Genomic DNA, 20,097 nt, shown 5'->3' with positions numbered 1-20,097 from the left:
AGACTAATTACTTCACACGATCAGTTTTACACACACCGAAGAGTTAACGTATGACAGACGAGGTAACGAGACATGTTAAAAGAGTTCTAAGAGACTTAAAACTTCTAATGAGAGGAAAATCACTTGAAACCACGAGGGACTCACTCCGACCGACCGCGAGACAATGCAACCGAGTTGAGCGACCGCTGCCGAAAATCTGCGGCGGAAAGTGATGAACTGATGATCGTATCCTCGGGTGGGTGGCCCGGAGTAGCGTCCTTGGATCAACACTGATTCTGATTGGCTCCCGCGAGGGTGTCTGCAACAAACTGTATCCTGTATTCCTGTTCGAAGTTGGCGTCGAAGTATCACGTAGACTTTTGATTTCAGGTTTTCTTTACCTTCGAGAACTGATAAGCGCGTACTGCTCGATTTCAGGCAGAGATACGTCCGGTCAATTCACCCATCCCCGCCCAGACCCTACGAACCCTTTTCGCATTCTCCTTTCACTCTCCACTCCACAAAAACCTTTCGGCCGAGCCGCCAGATTATGAAAGCAAAAAGTAATGATGCTGAAACTTCTACATCCCGTTTCGATAGACTGCAGAAGCAAAAGAGCGTATCTTCGTTTGAGACGTTGTAGACTTCCTGTCATACTTTATTTTCTAGGTGCTTGGAAAATTACTGACATTTTTCGAAAATTTCGCTAATTATCCTTCTCCCTATAAAAAATTTGCTGTGAGAACTTCGAGCCATGAATGATCCATGTTCGAAATGTCGAAATACGAATTTTTAGAGTTTCACCGTTGATAGGGGGGGGGGGGGGGGGGTAGAGGAAAAGAACAGGAGAGAGGAAAAAGTCGCTTTTGGGGCATTCGAAGAGACTTGGTCTATTTTGTGGGTATATCCCCGTGCCGCCAAAAAATTGCTTTTAATTTTTTTCCTTTTTGAAAATATTTGTTTTCCCGCATTTTGTAAGTGCAGTTGCTTCCCGATCTGTTCCAAATCAACCGAGACATTCACAGAACAATAATCATAGCTCTCTTTAAAAACATGGATTTTTTTCGAAAACATTTGGCAACATTCGTAAGTTCATATGGCGTTTTCGTTAGCACGGCTTTGCCTGGGAATTTTCGAAATGTCGGCCTCACATAGTTAAAAACGCGCTTTTAGGTGATTTGTCAAGCTCAAAAGAAGTGGTCGAACTGGCATGCGATATATCGCATCTTTTAGGTAAAAAATCTCGGCAGATTTTGAATTTTCAGTAAAAAAAAGGACGATAGCCCCTGCGCATGAGCCTGAAGAATCATTCTAAACCCAAAAATTGGCAAAATTCAGAGAAATGAAAGCAGGATAGTGTTAGAGTACCTAGATAGTGTTTGGAAAAAAACCTCGCATTCGATACCGAAATCGATTTCGGTACCGAATGCGAGGTTTCAGTTCAGCCTTATTATTCTATGGTAGTATACAACTAAATAAAAGTGAATTTGATTTTTTTTTCTATTTCCGCATCCGTATCCTTCAACGGTTTCGTGACGTCATGAATTTCAACCAATCACAGCTTTACTTTGCTCTCCTCCCAGCATGCACCTTTGGCACCAAGAATGATGTAATGGCGGATGTTCTGTTGTTTGACAACATGAAGTTTATCTGTTTTGTCTCATAAATAGTGATTTTTCTCTAAAATGTCGGGAGGTGTTGGTGTCAATTTACGGGTTACGGGACACTGTAATCAAGGTGGCCGTAAGTATATGGAAGATATGTTTTCGGTCGCGTATCAGCAGACTGCGGACTTGAAAGATCTTGAGTACGCCTTCTTCGGAATATTCGATGGCCATGGCGGACCTGAAGCTGCGACCTATGCCAAAGAACATTTATTAGATTCTATCGTAAGTCAAAAAGCATTTTGGAGTGATAGAGATGAAGATGTACTGCGTGCAATTCGCGAAGGCTACATGTCAACCCACTACACTATGTGGAAGGATAGAGGTAAGTTGGCCTACTTACTTTTAGGTTAGATCCTTCTGTTTACAACTTTCCCTCCTTTATCAGCTTTGAACATTCAGATACTCGAAAACATTTTCACCAAATTACCATTGTGAGGACGTCATGATTTCCACCATTTCAGTTGAATCACTGAATGAATGGTGAATAGTTCGCAGACTTAAACTCTCTGCTCTCCATTTCCTGGTTCCATCATGCCCTTAGCGGAAACTTGTAGAAGTTATGTTTGATAAGCTGGCAGTTGTTTACATTCCACTATCAAGTGACTCCGTTGCAGTTGTCTAATAGTTACCTAGGATTCACTGTGTGCGACGCTATTACTGTGCGAAGGTATATAACTTGGTCCACCGCAAGTGATTTTCAAAATTTAGCAACTGCCAACTTATCTGATGACACATATACTCAATGTTCGTAGTCTGTCATTCTAGTGATAGGCCAAGCCTGAATATGAGGATGACCAAGCAAACACCATAGTCCATTTTTTAAGGGCACCTCTAACTGTTCAGAGACCGTAATAATTGTCACCATGCACCAGACCTTGACAACCTTTTAGCTGCTAGCATCAAGTAGTCATCATGTTTCTGCAAAAATCCTCTGTGACATCAAATTTAATTAAAAAGCAATTACGTAGTAATCGCTCTCAATACTAATAACGAACTGATTCAATAGTTACTTCATTTGATGGTTTGTGTGTATACACATAACCTTGTTGTATTCACAACGCAGGGGTGGTGAAATGTATGTAAATTTTCTTACAATTGTAGTCTCTTGCGTTTTATGAGTTATCTATTAATTCATGATTCACGAATGACTTAATTGTTATGAACTAATTCATCAAACTCAAAACGGAATGGGAAGTTGAAGTTATGTTTTATTGTTTACATCAAAGCTATCCAATAATACCAAAATGTTCACTAAATCAGTTAAGGTGATTCTATGCAATCTAGAGACAAGATTTGCCGCTGTGCTGTGCTGTGCTGCTCTGCGGTTTGTGTCTTTGAGAAGCAACATATATTGTTATGTATAAGTTGACGCCTGGTTTTTTTCCCAGATAAATGGCCAACCAATTCTTCTGGACTTCCTAGTACCTCCGGAACCACTGCAACAATTGCATTTATCATGAAGAGTAAGATTTACATCGGCCATGTTGGTGATTCAGGCATTGTCTTAGGATTCCAAGAAGGAAGTAAGTCTAAAATCATACCTTCTTTGCTTGCCGTTTGCTCTCGTATTGCAACCAAAGGACATTTTAGATTGATTGCAATGGAATAGTAAGGTCCACTGTTGCCTTGTCCATGATTGGAAATTATAATTTTTGTCTTAAAAGCCTTATGAAAAAAAGAAAAACAAATTAAGTAAGTATTTTAATAAGAAAGAAAGGGGAAAAAACCATAGTTTTCGCTGACCTCATGTTCTGTCCAAATTTTATTTTGGCCTATAGATGGATCTTATTACACTAATTTCTGAACTTGGAAATTGCTTATTCTCTGTTTGTGAAGTACCTATAATTCCTTCCAAATTCTATTCCCCAATGGTTCAGTGGCATAACATTTCTGCAGAGTATCTGTCAATTGTCTCCAGTGTAAAATTTCATGAAAAAACCATGAAGCTCATCAAAAGATTTAAAAAAGCAATTCTAAGAAGAGATAAAGCTGATTAAAGTCCAACTGATTAAAGGAAGACAGTTAAAATAGTGTAACTAGGCCGTGTCTTTGGCTGGGCTTCAGTGTATGCAATCTTTCTCACCTGTCTACCTCATTACAGATGACGAAAAATATTGTTTCAAATATTGCAATGAGTCTAAATTTTGCCAACTTCAAAATGATTTTCTTTGTCAGTATGATTAGAAAAAATTACTAAGAGGTCAACTCACTCAGTACTTGAAGAAAATTGATTAAAAAAAAAATAGGCACCACTGGCCCATTGAAAAACTGATGACGTGAATTCTCAAAAAAATTCTATGATTCTTCTCTTGTTGAAAGGACATTCTGTGACAATGTCAAGCGATCAAGTCAACCTACTGACCTCTGAAAAATTAAGACAAGTATGGAAATTTTGAAAAGTACCATAGGCAACTTTGAACACTTGGTTTCTAAGTTAAACTGTAAATCTGATTTGCTGGCTTAAGAAAAACTTAGAATCAAGATATTTCTCTGACAGGGGTGTTTTTGCTTTATGCTCTACTTTTCCAATCATTTTTAAGTGTAAGATATTAAATTTCTAAGACAGTTATTGCTTGTAACACTTTTAAACTGTTGAGGGCTGACACTGAGTATTCCCTTGGATTTTGAATATAAGCAATAGCTTTTTGTCTTTTGTAACACCATGAAGTGCCTTAATATGTGTTTTTTATTTTCTTTAGCTGACCCCACATGGCAGGCAAAGCTTTTAACAAGGGATCACAAACCTGAAAGTTTCACTGAAAAAAGAAGGATACATTTGTGTGGAGGCAAAGTTATCTCAAAAGCAGGTGTTCCTCGAGTAGTTTGGAATCGGCCCAAAATTGGCCACAGAGGTCCTGTACGGAGATCAACACCAATTGATGAAATTCCTTTTTTGGCTGTATCGAGATCATTAGGTAATGTTTAAACTTTTTTTGTTCTAGTGTATTTTTCGAAGAAAATACAATATTTTGCTAACCCCTCATGTCAGATCCAGATCAAAGACCATGCGAAGAGCATTGGATCATTTTTTCGAATTGTCGCTAGCCTAATTAAACCTATTTAAATCTAGATCCCATTACCAGAGAAAATGGGGCAGATTGCCCATTTTCACTTTCATTTTGTTCAGTTTTGGAAGTGTAAAATTAGAATATATCTTTCAAAGTATGCTATTTTATGTCACATGTACAGCAAGATGTGCTGTTTTTAATCAGATTTTTTCTCTCTTAGCACTGATTATGGGAGCATATTTTTGTGAGTGTTGTAAAAAGAAATGCAAACTTGGATCTGGCCTCTTGATAACTATACATACCAAAAAAAATTGTGAATACTGGGTCCCAGGAGTCAGTAACCCCCTGAAATGAACCACTCTTACGCATCAATAATCTTTTTGGTGTTAAAAACATACTCTGAATCTTAGAAGTAGTGAAGAAGTCAAGATTCTTCTTTTTTCTCATTTTCTATGATTTTATTCTTTTTCTACAGGAGATTTTTGGAGTTACAATTCTGAGTATGACAAGTTTGTCGTCTCGCCAGAGCCTGACGTCAGTGTTTTTCCAGTTGATCCGCAAAAGCATCGATGTCTTATTTTTGGAACCGATGGTTTATGGAATGTTATGAACCCATCTTATGCTGTTCAGACAGTCCAGTGGACAGAAATTCAAAATGAAAAACACGTTATCAACCAAACTCAAAACCAAAATGTAAGCATAATAGTTATGTCCCTCCTGGCATTTATATAGTTTTAACTTTCTGTTTCGATGAAAGTACAAAAAATATATTTTCTATACATATACTGAGGAGCTTGACTTCTCAGGGCATGTAGCATCTATGTTTCATTCCTGTCAGTATGTGCCCAATATGATTGCAATATGTTTAAATTGATTGGCTAGTTACGGCTATTGATTGGCTATTATATATGTATATTTGAATTCAGCATTAAAACATTCTAAAACTGCCATTCAATGACTCAAAATATAGTGATAAACTATGTGGCTGTTTTCTTATTACTATGGGAGACACATTCTGAGAAATCGCTCTTAATAAACAATTCCTAGAGCTGAGGAAAATTAAGTATGTACAAATGTCACCTGGAAACATGGCACCACTCAACAGAAATATATGTGTCAACCAATGGGCCAATCTTTTTCCAATGACAGAATTTCTCAAAAGTTTCAAATCTTTAGTCAGTGATCTTTTTAGTTCATGTTTTACTTCTAATCTCTGTAAAAAAACTGAATTGGTCATTCCTTTTATGTCACCCTTCTATGTTTAAATAGAAAATGAATAAGAATAATACGATTTTCCCTTTGCTCTTCCTGTAGATTTCAAATGAGAAATACAAATAAATAATTGTCCTTTTTTAACATTTCTTTGAATTCCTTTTCAAATGTCTACAGCATCCAGAGTGGATAAATCCAAGTAAAAATTTAGTGGATGAAGCGCTATTCCTGTGGTCAGTGAAAAATCTGAGAGCAGACAATACTAGTGTAGTTACTTTAATGTTGGATCCCCCTGGACCACCTCGAGCTCAGGTAAGAATTATCACTTACTTTCCTGAATGAAACCTACACAAAATCAGAGACCATCTGAATAGAATCAAACAAAACGGTCACATCTTTATCGCGTTATTTCAAAACCTCATCTCCTATTTTAATTTTTAGGAAGAGAACCAACCAACATCCTCACTTGAAAATTGTTGCAATTTTTCTTGTCCAAATGGAGATTATTTAAACAAAATTTTAAGCACAACTTTTGGTTGGTTTCCTTCCAAAAAATTAAAGTGGGATATGAAATTTTGAAACACTGCAATTTTGATTTGACTATTTTGCTTACCTCCCTCCATTTGAAAAGAGCAAAAAATTTTTCGAATCAGATAACCATAGCTGCAGGTGGTACGCACTCGATTAACTTATCGAATCATGAGTACACACAGTTTTTCTTGGCCACTGCGACACTGCTTTTCGACAACTTTCTCAAGCTGAAGTTTGTTACATTGAAATTACCTATCTCTGATGAACTGTACACTTGCTAGAGTGAGTGCTCGGTTCATCGTGGGTTCAAACACAACTAATTTGAAATGAACATAACGTTATAAAGTCGTCAGTTTTAAAACCAATTCACTTCAAACGCTTCTGGCATTACTTATACTGCATATTAAGGCTTTAAATTTCAACTCAATAATCTTAAAAGAATTTAAAATCGTTTACCATCAAGAACTTAAAATCAATATTTCTAATGGGCATTAGATTTTCCCTTTCCTGAAAAGTTGGACCTGTAATTTTAAGTCCCATTTTCTCACATTACTTCATATCTTACCTTAACTTAGTTAGTCTAAAAGAATTGACAAAGAAATAAATTGTCCATGCTTGTCAAATATGGAAAGAAAGTGCTAGATTCCAAATGATGTTATATTCAGACCGAAACTTTAAATAATTACATTAGCCGTACTTGAAGATGTCAAAGTGAAGTTTTCTCCAAGTAACCAAGACAGTTCTTTTACACAATGAACATACCCTGAAAATCAGTGAACGGCTCATGGTTACTCGCATCCTCGATTTAAGAGCGGAAATTTAAAAAAAAAAAAGGTGCGAACGATACGTTAGTAAATACGGTATTAGAGTCATAATCAATAATTCATGTATAATCTTAAGAATATTTCCCGAAATCCTTTTTTTTATGTCTAGGTATTGATGTCTCAACTGAAGAGGAACTGTAGTGCAAATGAAAAACCACTGAGCAGCACACCTCTTGAAGCAGGATCAAAACTTTGTGGATCAAAAGGGAGCATGTCACCTCAAACCTCTAATGATATTCCTTTAGAAATGGGTGAAGAAAACTTACCAGCTGTTCCCGCTTCAGGAAGTGTAGCATTGTTCACTCATTATGGCTCAAACCAATATTCACTACCTTGGTCCATGAACAAATCCTCAGCGCCAATGTCATCTCCAAAGGAAGATTTAGATGCCTCTATCATCGACCATGAAAGGTACTATTGATCTTATTGATTCGGTCATGCTGAATGTGATCTTTTTCCTCCAAAGTTATGATTTGTCAATAATTTGTTTGCTGATTATTAGCTTAATCAATTGATTCAGATGTTGGACTAAGTTTAAGAGCTTTCAGTGCTAACAAAGCCACACCAGATGCTCTCCAAATTTTCAAGTAATACTTTTGTATCAACATCGCCTCTAATGATTTCAAAAAATTATGAAATCTTATAATTTAGACTAAATCTTCATAAGCGAAGGTTACCATTATTCAGTTAGGCGTATTTCGGTTTTCTAGCGGCTTTCACCCGCTAAGGTAACTATGCTGGATGGATTTTTGACTGCTATCTGGTAATTTCCCTACCGCTAGGGTGGCTCGGTAGTTTCCTAGAGTGGCTAACTGGAAAAAAATTTTACCACTGAGACGATTGTATGTCATGACCCTCCACTGCTGTAGTCACGGACGAATAACGTATTATTGGATGGTACTGTACCAACTAACAAAGTTATATTTGACATTACCGTACCGACAAATAACCACTTCGAGAAATGAAGTTTTTGAAAGTTTTAAAGTAACGCTTGGACTGATTTTGATAATGCTTGATTCCGGTATAAATTCTTGTATAAAAAATTATCAAACTTCTAGCTTTTTTACTCTCTTTGGTCTAAGACGCTCCGAATGCCACAGTTAAAAGGAAATCTAAGTGCTCAATCTCTACCATTGTCCTGTGGTCCATTGGTCACCAAAAGTGAGAGCTAAAATGATCCTGCCTTGCATGGGGCATGGCTCCACATGCCTGATTCACATATCTTTTTATCATAATATATTTTTGCTGTGTTTCATGAGTGCACAACTGGAAGATACTCACTCATTCATGTTTCCAATTTCCAGGCTGTTGTCAAATTCTCCCGATAAATCAAGCAACAGGAATAGCAATAGCAGCCAAAGTGGCACATGTACAAGCAACATTGTAGATGAAAGCCATAGAAATTTGGTTCAAATCAATGAAATTTCCTCTTCAAGTACCTCTGAAAACCGAAATAGTGATAATGATGAAAAATGTGTATTTGCTAATAATATAATTCAGAAATTCAAGAGGAAGCCTAATATTTGCTCTGAAACTAGTCATTGTATGAACAATACCTCAACTTTGCCGAAGAAAAAAAGGTATTTATATTTATTAACTTATTAACTGATTCAGTATTCCAATCCTACGTTGAGGTTTCCTATGCGGAGTTTGATCAAATAGTGACATACCAATGAAAAAAGAATGAAAGCATTATTACCATTAAGCATTATTTAGCTGGGTTTGTCATATGACAAACCCAGATTTGCTGAAATCATCCAAAAAAGAAAAAACAATAAAAAAAATCTCGTTTTTTTTCATAAAAAAATGAAATTTATAACAGTCTGATAGCTATTTTAATTGGAACCTTTCCTTCATCATCAGTGAGAAGAACCACCTGTGGTAGACTGCTGATCAACGGACTATCAAAACACCTCTAAAAGGGCAAAAATTGAATTGAGGTTTTATTTCAAATTAAAAATCTGATTTCAAACTCATAACTTCCAGGCACAAATCCTTTTTTTCTTATTTGAAGGAGCGCAGATCTCTGTGCTTCTTCAAATAACCTAGATACCTAGGATACCTAGGATACTTAGGATAACCTGCAGTGGCGTGGCGTGAATTGCGATATATCGATTGTTATGCCATTTAAACCTATGGAAAAGGATCGATAAACAGGGTGTTCGCAGCGGACACCTTAATAATCGATTCTTTACCATAGGTTTAACTGGCATAACAATCGATATATCGCAATTCACGCCACGCCTTTGATAACCTGGATACCTAGTAGTAATTTTAAAAGACCAAATCATTCAGTGCAAAAGAGAACATTTTATTTAACAAATTTTTATTGTCTGATTCCACATTGTATCTCAATTATCAAATCATGTTTTCAGCCATATATTTTTGACCTCATCGTTAATTTGCCTAAGCGCTGCTATTTTCAAGTAGTTTAATAGTCTCCTCTGAAAACATGTTCTTTCTTATATGAAGGTAAGATGTTACATGATTTATAGTCATCAAAATTTTCATTTGTGTTGATGTATTGACACTATTTCTCTCTTGATGTTCGGAATTTGAATAGACTCATTCTTACCATCCAACAGGTCTAGTGAAGGTGTCAGAGATGATGAAAAAGCTGGCAGCAATAGTGACGTAGAAAATGAGCGTGATAATTGGCAGTCAACGCCAGCCTCTACCTCAAATTCGATGAAACGACGAAAATCGAAAAAATCGTCCTCGGATTGGAACAGAACTTCTCACAGCATAATGTCTCCCCTTCCAAATACAGGTATTAATTTTTTCAATTGTGTTTTCTCTTCTTTTTATGTCTCTCCCTTAAGTTTTCTCTCACGAAGTAGCGTATTATTTATGAAGTAAAGCCCTCGTCAAATAAGTTAATGCACTTTTAAACTGTGATAGAAGATTGCATGATGTCAGTTTAGTAAATGTAAGAATCAAAATAGTGGATCTACTGTTGCAGTCTAAAAGTGCATAAACTTATTTGGCGCAGACTATATTAGCGTATCATCTCAAAAAAACTCTTTCACTATACAGTTGGTGTCCCAGACAACGTGACATTTAAAACTTTTGGGACACCCTATGCACATGTACCGTATAAGGCTTTTTTCTTGGTCATTTTAAGTCGGACCTATTTGAGGACTATCAGAACAAATAACCTCAAATAATCGGGGGAAACCCCTGGTATGGTTAGTCTAAGACATCCATGTGCATAGGGTGTCCCAAAAGCCTGAGGTGTCCTATTACCTACGGAACTGTGCTTAGCCTACTGGTAAAGCTTGCATAACTCCTAATCAATTGAAAGGAAGATCATGACTTTTGCACTTAGAAAAGTTGCAAGAGTTTGAAAGAATCGGAAGGGGGGAGGAAGTCAGCATTAAGAACTGTCACCTAGGGGTGTTCAAACGAATTCTTGCCGGAACACTATCAACATCGTCTCTTATTGAAACTGGCGGCAGTACCAACAGTGGCGATGATATCGACAACAGCCGGCCTTATCGGAGTTTTGAGAGCTCGCACTCAATGCATTGTTGCCCCGTGTGTCGGTTTATCAGATTGCCTGGCGCGGCGGCACGTAAAATAGATGTACAAATGGCAACAGCTTATTTTCGCCAGCTCCGAAAACTCTGATCGCTATCGGCAAGAGCACACTCATCGTAACTTTTTCTTAACGGAACTGTTTCGGTAGCTTACCGACAACCGGTAGAATAGCCCTACTGTCGCCCTGTTTTTTACGTTAGTAGCTGTAGTACTTTTATCTCGGATCATTAAATACCAACCACAACCTGATCAGTCAAATAATACAATTTTTCACAATTATCATTTAATTGGGCTGAAAAAGAGTGTTGAACACAGTTACAATATATATACACAGTTGATATAGTACAAATCCTTTGAGGGTATGTCAAAAAACTGCAAGTTTAGCCCTTCACGATTTTTGGATAACCCCGTCTTTGTTTTCTGAGTCTTCAGAGATCACTAGTTTTTATTATTTACTAACTTTGTAAAACGATTTTAGGTAAAATGAGCTCTATGAAGAAACCAGTTCGATCAATCGAGACTACAACCAGGACTCTGCGCTCGGATACATCAGCGGCAACACCTGTCAAAACTCTTCGATCAAGGAATGTAGATTTATCGTCGTGTAATAAGCAGCAGTCGGACTTCTCTATGCCAGTCAAGTGCTCCAGAAATGTGGATCTTTCCTCGTCCAAGTTAGCTGTGCTTCCAAGAACTGGCGTCTTTTCTAGGACTTCAGAAAATGTACACTGTTTAGGGTCGTCTCCGATTTTGAAAAGGTCGGCTTCTATGTCACCAACTCCTCATATTCTGGCAAACAAGTATGGGAAGCAATCAAACTCTCTGTCCCCGCCAGCCAAGCGATTTTCTAAAGATGTAAGCAACAGTAGGCAGTGTATGAAAACAAGGAGTCATGTAAGTCGTCGCTTCATTAAGTGAATCCTTAAAGACCCTGCCTTTCAAAGTCTCAACTTTATCTCGCATTTCGAGCAAATTTTCAGAGAATTTCAATAATTGTTTATATCTCCCTTAAATTTTAGTTTTTTTTGTTTTTTTTTACAATTAGTACAGCCATTAACAATCATCATGGTTTTTTCTTTTTTTGAAAGTGAAGAAATCACTTTTTGGTGTAACACTCAGGTAACTTCGGAATATCTACATTTATGCCAGCATTTTCAAGACTAATTCCCTGGTGCCAGTTATAAATCAAAATTCAATTTAAATTAGTATTGAAAGAGGACTGATCAGTGTTTGCGCAAAGTTTTGTTACTTATCATTACCTACTAACTCTGGCTGAGTTTCTACTCAAATAATTCACAATTTAATGCAGCTTAATTTAGATCTGTTCGAAATGCTTTGATCTGGTTGAACCAGTAAAATGCTGCTCAGATCTCTTCAATTAGAACCAAAACGTATTTGAAAGCTTGTTGATGGTATGTTTGATAAAAATTGAACCATCAGTTATATTTACCAATAAAGATTGCATTATACTGCTACCATTCAAGTCAAACATGTATTCTTGACTAAGTTCATGCAACGGTTTTCAACTTTCATTACACCATGCGAGTCTATGAACACATATTCAACCGGTCCAAGAAATGCTTGAATAAATGTAGCTCCTGTCACCAAAATGAATCTATATTTTTGAATATTTTTTTATTTTTAAAGTGAAACGTGCTAAGGGTACTTATACTGAATGCACTAGGATATTGTACTGATGAAATCAATGTTCACAAAATGGAATTTTTAAAGAATCACTGAGGTAAGAACTGCCAGAAAGTCACATTACGTTTCTTTGACGTGAATTTTTTACCAATCCTATCTTCTGAACTCCCTATCAACCTTTACCCAGAAATGATTTGTAACACTGCTCTGTGGATTTTCAAAAACCTAAATCTACTTTTCTTATTTTCAGTGGTTTTGAGTTTTGAAAATGAACTAGGTGTCTGCAAAGACATAGCGTAACCTTTCAGTCTACATAGTGATGAGCAAACCATCTATCCTATTTCGAGGAGACTTGGTGCTGATTTTTTCCACCACCATAAAATTTTAACTCTTGGTTTCTCAAAATTACTGGGTTGAAAAATGGGAGCTGAACTCATATGTTATTGAAATACACTATTAGATCTCATTCGTGCCTTATTGCATATTAAATACTTCAGTGGATCTTCATCTTAGCTTGATTTTTGTGGTCTACAAAATGTGCATTCATGCCTATTACTCCCTTGTGACATTTTTTCAAAAATTACCCATTTTTATTATCTTGTCCCAGCAGATGCGTGTAGCTGTACCTTTTACTGTTTAAGTAGTTGAAAGTTTTAAGAATTTTTATTCACTTTTTGAAAAAGTTTGTCATCATTATCAGAGAATATGTAGGTGTATCACATTTTTAGTTGTCCTTTTCTTAATCTTATTTATGTATCAAGAATAAGTCGTTGCAATCAAAATGTCCCCTTTGTTTCTCTCTGTTGTTGTGTTCAGAGAATCTACCTTCATAAGTAGAAAATTACCATCGCAGTTTTAAATACATAAATGTTTTTGAAATCTTTGACAGTCCCTTTAAATCATCGATAAATAATTATTTTCACTGGCAGCTTAAATGCCCTAAATTAAAAAATTAAGTTGCAACTATTTTACCACATTTTTAGTACTCTCTTTATCGGAGCAAAATATTACCATGAATCATCAACAGACACAAAAACGCCGTAATTTTCATTACTAGTAGGCTACTTTAATTCTGTATGTATGTAATTTGGAAAGCTGACAGCAAATAAAGGAGTTGAATTCTTACTAAGGGCAATTCAGGAAAAAATTCATGCTGGAGAGTTAGAAAATTTCTTTAATTTTACCATTAATTTTAAGTATATCCTCAATATCTGTTCTGTTTAACCGGAATTTTTATGCTGGGCTGAGGATTTCGACAAGTCTCACAAATGGCTGTGTATCAAATTTACCAAATAACAAAACAAGCATCCAGCTTATTAAGTTGTGGCTCGCACTTACTATGAAATCAGGTGCGCCACTTTTCAGCTAACTAATTACAGCCTTATCAAAATATTCACCTGTGTCAGTGATGCAAGAGCAAATTTCAATTTCAGTACATAGGAGGTCTCTGATTTAATACTGTGTATGGATTGTATCTTGTTTGTAAACATGAGACGTCCTCATCTTTATGAGCTGCTTTGATCAAGTTTTTGCCTCCATTCACATATTGAATTAAACTTGTTGGGTTAAAACTATACATATTTCTCTTTTTTTTTTAAAATAATAAATATTTTAAATCTTTTTTAAATTTAGAACTCAGAACTCTCCTACTCTCATACTTTGTTTGCGGCTCTCTTTCAACAATGCATTCTTGTACCATTTTAACCGGAAATTTTCTCTTCAAAAACGGTTTGATAAGATTTCACTATGAATAAGCATCATTTGTAACCCGTGCAACGTTTTTGTGTGTCCAGAGGTGGTTCTTTCATTGCTCACACAACAACTAAGTATGTGATTATGATGAAGAGGACAAAAATATTTGCCTGAAGGTTTATTTCTGTACCAGTTTGAGCTATACTAACATTGCATCTCTACAAAATATTACCATCCTTTTAACTATAGTATCAAAATCCAGGCCAAAATATTTAGCTGTGCTCCCTGTAAAGTAATGAGAATACAATAATGAGTATTCAGAATGAAATAAAATATAGTTCAATCCAAATTTATTTTTTAAAAAAAAAAAAACAAATAAATGCTCTTAAGCACAGATTTTAACTTTATTTCCCTCCATAAATTTTGATAAAGATATCATTTTTATCTGCAAAGACATTTTAGATTCGGGAAACAAGTATGGAATATACTATTTATTTTTTAAGTCTTCCAGTCTACTAAACTGGAAATAGATTTGCTCTTATTTTAAAGTTTAATCTGTTTGTTATTGAGTTTTTGAATTCGTCAATTTGGTATTATTATAAGATTATACTCATCCATCTCTATCTAGATTTGTGTATTTGATATTTTTTCGAGATGCATCATCTATAATCGTTGTCCTCAATCTCTTTATCCTGAAAACTTAATTTTATTTTTCTCAAGATTTATGATTAGGTTATCTCTTATTGTTGGCAGATTTGTATATGTTTATTTTTTGTAATTTCTTTTTTTTCCAAATACATACCAATGCATTATGTTTCTATGAAAGTTTAAATCATGAAGAATAAATTAGTTGTTAATTATGATAGAAAATTGAATTAATTTTTTCCATCTTGGTATCTCTTTTGGACTGAGTTTCTACCAAAAAATTCCTTCACTAAAAACCAAATGATTTGGTTCTGGGTAAATTTTTTATTCAATTTGTTTTTTAGATGAGGGACCTTAGAGCGGCAAATATTTATTTGCACCAAACGCACAATCTAAATTCAGTTTCGCTGTTGACACTTCAATGATCTAAACAAGACGTTCCTAATTCTTAGGAATAAGTACCTTATTGCAAGCCTATCTACTTGTTTCGATTTGTAAGAGATTTTGCTCCTGTGTTTAAAATTTCAAAATGATCCACCGACCATTTAATATTGGGACCTCTATTACAAATGGATAAGGTTGCTTCTCACATTATTCCTTAACTTTTTAGATTGCTGTAAAAACAGTACCAAAAAAAAGAAAGATTTTTCAATTCAAACTTGATCAAAAATGCTGGAGCTTCTCTCTCAGCATAATTAATATTAGGATTTATTCCTACGACTCAACATAACTGCACTTAGCAATGCTGCGCTTCATGGAAAGTCATTTTTTTTTAATTCTTTAAAAGGAGACTGTTCAATTAATTTCTTGAAAATTTGAGGTTCTGTCTCCCTCAAGAGAAACAGTACCTGCAGCCAGATTTTTGAAATTTTGTGGTTGTCGGGTAGACATAGGTGACATAATTTAAAAAGGCGGTGCGTAATTGGTCGGCTTTATCTTATCACTGCTTTATCGTGCTTTTGTCAAGTGGAATGGACAACATACTGTCAGAAACTTAAGACATGCCTTTACCTTGTCGTGAGTTCCACCCAACATAGGCTCGACAAAGCAGCGATAAGATACACCTGACCTATCACGCTCCGCTTTTTCACCTACGGCATCTACGTCTATCCTACAAGCACAAAATTGCAACAATTAGGCTGCAGATTATTACAATTACAACTCACAATTACAGACTACTCTTGGAAAATGTCGGTCACTGATTCTTATACAGAAAACATGAAAGGCATTTCTGCAACATTGCAATGCAGTTGGTTTCTTTCTGCTTACATAAATTTGTTGATGAAAGAATAAAACTATGTACAAAAGTTCAGTCCATCAAGATTAGTCCCTGTTACTTAAGCAAAAAAATTAGATAAATGAAATTAAAACCTGAGTGACTACTAGCCCTAGGGTGAACAGTAAAATTACGCAGATGGGCATATGGTGTCTTGAATAGTATTTATTAACAACGAATAAATTAAAAAATTGCGGCAAAATGTAAAATAAACATTGCATAGAAAAAGTTTTTAACAAAAGCTAAAAACAAGGAGAAAATCCCGAAAGTAAAAAAGTTACAAAAACTATAATTAAACATAATATGTACAGAATATGGAAGGATTTGACTTCAGATGGAAGCAAATCAAAGCCTCGTTTTGCTAAGTTCAAATCTTTTCTTATTATCCATATGATTTCATTGCCCTGGTCCAGACAGAGATTTATCCATGAACTTCTTCTTGGAAAAGCATAACCACCATTTAGAGGGCTTGTTATCCTCTCCGAATACTTTCTCACAAATTCTGACGCCTGTTTCATGCCTAATTTGCTGCAGATACTGCCGCATCAAGTCTAAAAATAGAAAACAATTACCAATCAATATGGATCTTAGAATTAGATAAGTAGTGAATTTTACAAAACTATAGCACAACTGGACAAGGTTCAGCCAAAATACCCGGTCACATTTAGGGGTAAAATGTTTTGGCAGAAGTTTTGAATTAAATTACGGTCAAACCAATTCAGAGCCCGCTTGAGTCGGGAACCCTACTGAACCAACAGTAATGACTTTGTCCCATTTTTTTCGTTTTGCCGTGTCAAAGTCGGCTTACCTCCGAAACCTTGCTAAGTCAGAATGAACCCTTGGTTCCGAACTGTGGTTCCGCAGCATTCCAACTTAGTGAGTTTTGACGGTAGACATATATTTTCTCCTGTCCAAAATTGGAAGACAAGAAAAATACTTTGAAGGTGGAGAAAGTTGTGAAACTTTGTCCTTGACATTGAATCTGATGGAGGAAAATAACTTCGAACCTCCTGAAAATTAATTGACATAAAACTGGTTTGCCCCAGCAAGAAAGCATAAAAATATCAGAGACTTGTATATTTTGTGAGATTTCTTTCACTCTGGCACTTTTCCTGCCGCCCATAAATCCAGCAGCGGCATGATCTCAACATTTTTTAGGATCAGATATCGACAGTGAAACTATCAAACCACATATCTTGGGTTGTGATGTTGCAAATTTCTTGCCATACTTTATTTTTTAAATGAAGAACTACTCAACGTCAATTTATAAAAACTTCTATAATTTTTCTTCTCAGAGCGAGCCCAATTTTGAAAAACTTCAGGGAATGATGCTGATTTGTTCTCTTTTTTAAAAAAATGAAATATGAGCGAAATTTTTTAAACACCATTAAGGGCATATGTCGTTTCGGAGCAGTATTCTGCCTCCCCCGGGCGCCATGCGCCAAATGCGCCTAAAAATTGGGGGGGGGGGGGGGCTGGGCCATCGTGGCGCCTAAAAAATTCGACTGGTTGAACTCACAATCGGGAAGCAGCGGTAGCGATGAAGCGTTCTCTATACGCACCATTTGCACCATTGCTATGGCCCGTATGCTAAAATTTAATTTGGCTCCTAAAAAATAGTAGATGGCTCCTAACAATTGGGCTTCCCAGCCAAGGTGGTTCCTAAAATTTTAGGGGGAAGGCAGAACACTGTTTGGGAGTTCATCTTTGATACTTGTAAAACTATGCAAATGAAATATAACAAAGTAAAATAACAACTACATTACTGATATTTTATGTATGCCCCTTTTCTCTTTTATCCTACTTTTAGAAGCAAAGAGACTTACCTCCTTCAGAAGGGCTGCTGGGCTTTGCATATACTGAATTCAGTGGGAAACCAGTTTCTCCCGGAATACTGAATGGTGAAATTGCTAGTGAGTACATTTCATTCATTCCTTGGTTTTTAGAGGCACATTTTTGTAACCTCTTGAGGCATTCGGTTATGTACAGTGTGATATAGATTAGAACTCTGTCTGCATCACTCTGGAAAGACAATGGAAAAGTCAGATTAGGTGTATAAAAAATCTTTCCTTTATGGGGGTTGATGAAATCCTTGATCTCACAATCTCAAATCACATTCAGTTGGTGGTGAAAATTAGAGCAGCAGAAAATGCTGGATTGCAGTGCCCTGATTTGACAGTCTCGTGTAAAAGCAGTCGAGGGCAAGAAATTTTTTTAAGATCTGTCAAGAAGTTCGTTTTTAGAAGAGGAGGGGGAGCTTGTAAAGTATTGAAATTAAGTCTATGTACCTTTATTTTTTCCAACAAATATTGAAGGATTTCTCCAAGCACATCGATAAAAATTGCTCAGAGACTCAATCGAGACGAAAACTTTAGAGCTGCATTTCATGAAGAACAGTCAAGTACATTTACTTTCAGTGAGGATTGAAAACTTTTTTTCCCTGTTGATTTATGCTCACTAAACTGTGGAGCGCCATATTTACGTACCATACTATGCCATCGATGACACAATACGGAGAAAATTTTTTGTGAAACTCTCTTTACAGTGGCCTATCCTCAGCGGGTGAAAGTCTCTGAGGAGTGAAAGAAATGTTAAAATTTGTTGCTGGATATTGGTTTATTAAGTACAGAAACCACATTCAAAAACAGTAACTTTGCACTGTAACTCGAAGCAAGACTGCTGAAAGATTGAAAAAAAATGAAAAGAGAGCAACTTTAGACAACAATTACATCTTTTTTTTTCCATTGCTGCGGAAAGATTGAAATAAATAATGTTACCTTGATCTCATAAGTGCGAAAGAAAACATTTGCTTTGAAGAAATAAATAGCTTCATCAATTATGTCCTTATCTGCAGTTGTTGGAGCAGGTCCTCGATGTTGTGTTCTCAGAGGCAAAAGAGCCAAATTCCCAACAGAGTTATTCGACTCAGTGAACGTGGAGTGATATGCCTAAAAAATTAAAAGAATATCAATTGCCAGAACAATACATGATTTTAGGAGAAAAGGGTTAAATAGGTACCATGAAAAAATGTCACAAATAAAATTTTTTGAGGAGTTAATGTCAAAGATATTTGATGAAAATGAAATTCTTGCAGTATCAATTGCACTGCATAGTCAGTTTGGTTGTTCTAGTTTAATTGGCCAAACTGCACCGTGCAAATGAGCAGCCACTATGAAAAAAGAGGGATCACCATTGGATCAATTCTTGGAGACTAGGATTACAGGTGATCAGCGAGGTTAAATTTCAATTTTATTGAAAGTTAGGTGATTTTTGAGCAACGCATTGATGACAGCTTAACACTCAGAATTAAACCATGCCCAGATTTGACTTTTGGCTGCTCTCATGGTGGTTTCGGGGAGAGAAATTAAGTACCAAGGTGAGACCAGGGGGCCTCTCCCAGAAGAAAATTAAAAACAAAAAAAATTAAATACGTTATAGTTGGACAAGACTGACCAAATTCTTCTCTGAATCTTGCCTGCATACTTTGCTGCTACTTGACACACACAAAAAAAGGACAAAACTTATCTGACAGAGTTTCTATCTTCTCCTACTAGCCAAAATTTGACGTCCGTAAGCAACTGCGACTGCCTCAGTTGCTTGCCCAGTAACCACCAACGCCATTCACACTAGACTTTTCAATGGCTCAACCAGATAAGATTTCCAGCAATGCTTGCGGCCTTTCCTCTGAATTGAAACGGATCTGCATGCTTACTGATAACAAAGAGGTCCACTTCTCCATGATGATCTACCTTACAGGCTGCGGAATCGGAATCCATTGAACAAAAAATGAAAGTTGAGACACTTACCGGCATTGCGAATTCGGTTTTATGGCTATAGATCTTCCACAGCACCAACGAGTAGATTATTCAAATTTCATACAGACAAAAAAGCATTTACATTAGCAGCAAATAATGCTTTATCAGATTGTACTGGGCAGGGCAGGGATATCAAAAACAAAAACATACAAAATATTAGTCACGAAGGCGATAAGGGAGGTTATGTTGATTCTTGGTTCCAAACTGGTTCCAAATTCTTGAATGGATCCAAAAGAAAATAATGACGTCACAGCTTATAACTCG

The 20,097-nt window shown here is 36.1% G+C and overlaps 2 protein-coding genes across 2 annotated transcripts; one reads left to right on the top strand and one right to left on the bottom strand.

Annotated features, from left to right (window-relative positions):
- The first annotated feature begins 1,569 nt into the window (after nt 1-1,569).
- Pp2C1 (protein phosphatase 2C) lies at nt 1,570-14,967 on the top strand. The gene is made up of 9 exons (XM_019060947.2): nt 1,570-1,968; nt 3,035-3,169; nt 4,346-4,561; nt 5,130-5,347; nt 6,044-6,178; nt 7,331-7,632; nt 8,526-8,801; nt 9,807-9,991; nt 11,240-14,967. Exons 1-9 carry the CDS (start codon nt 1,665-1,667, stop codon nt 11,677-11,679), a joined length of 2,211 nt encoding a protein of 736 aa, XP_018916492.1. The 5' UTR covers nt 1,570-1,664; the 3' UTR covers nt 11,680-14,967.
- A 1,198-nt stretch (nt 14,968-16,165) lies between these two features.
- Arpc3A (Actin-related protein 2/3 complex, subunit 3A) lies at nt 16,166-19,995 on the bottom strand. Its single transcript, XM_019060948.2, has 4 exons — nt 19,825-19,995; nt 18,796-18,966; nt 17,845-18,040; nt 16,166-16,569 (listed from the first exon to the last, which is right to left on the bottom strand). The coding sequence occupies exons 1-4, from the start codon at nt 19,828-19,830 to the stop codon at nt 16,415-16,417; spliced, it is 528 nt and encodes a 175-aa protein (XP_018916493.1). The 5' UTR covers nt 19,831-19,995; the 3' UTR covers nt 16,166-16,414.
- Nucleotides 19,996-20,097: the final 102 nt, after the last annotated feature.

This window comes from Bemisia tabaci, chromosome 2 (genome assembly GCF_918797505.1).
Source record: "Bemisia tabaci chromosome 2, PGI_BMITA_v3".
In the NCBI taxonomy this organism is placed as follows: Eukaryota; Metazoa; Arthropoda; class Insecta; order Hemiptera; family Aleyrodidae; genus Bemisia; species Bemisia tabaci.
Note: the sequence above shows the minus strand (reverse complement) of the source record. Positions and strands in the feature narration are given on the sequence as shown.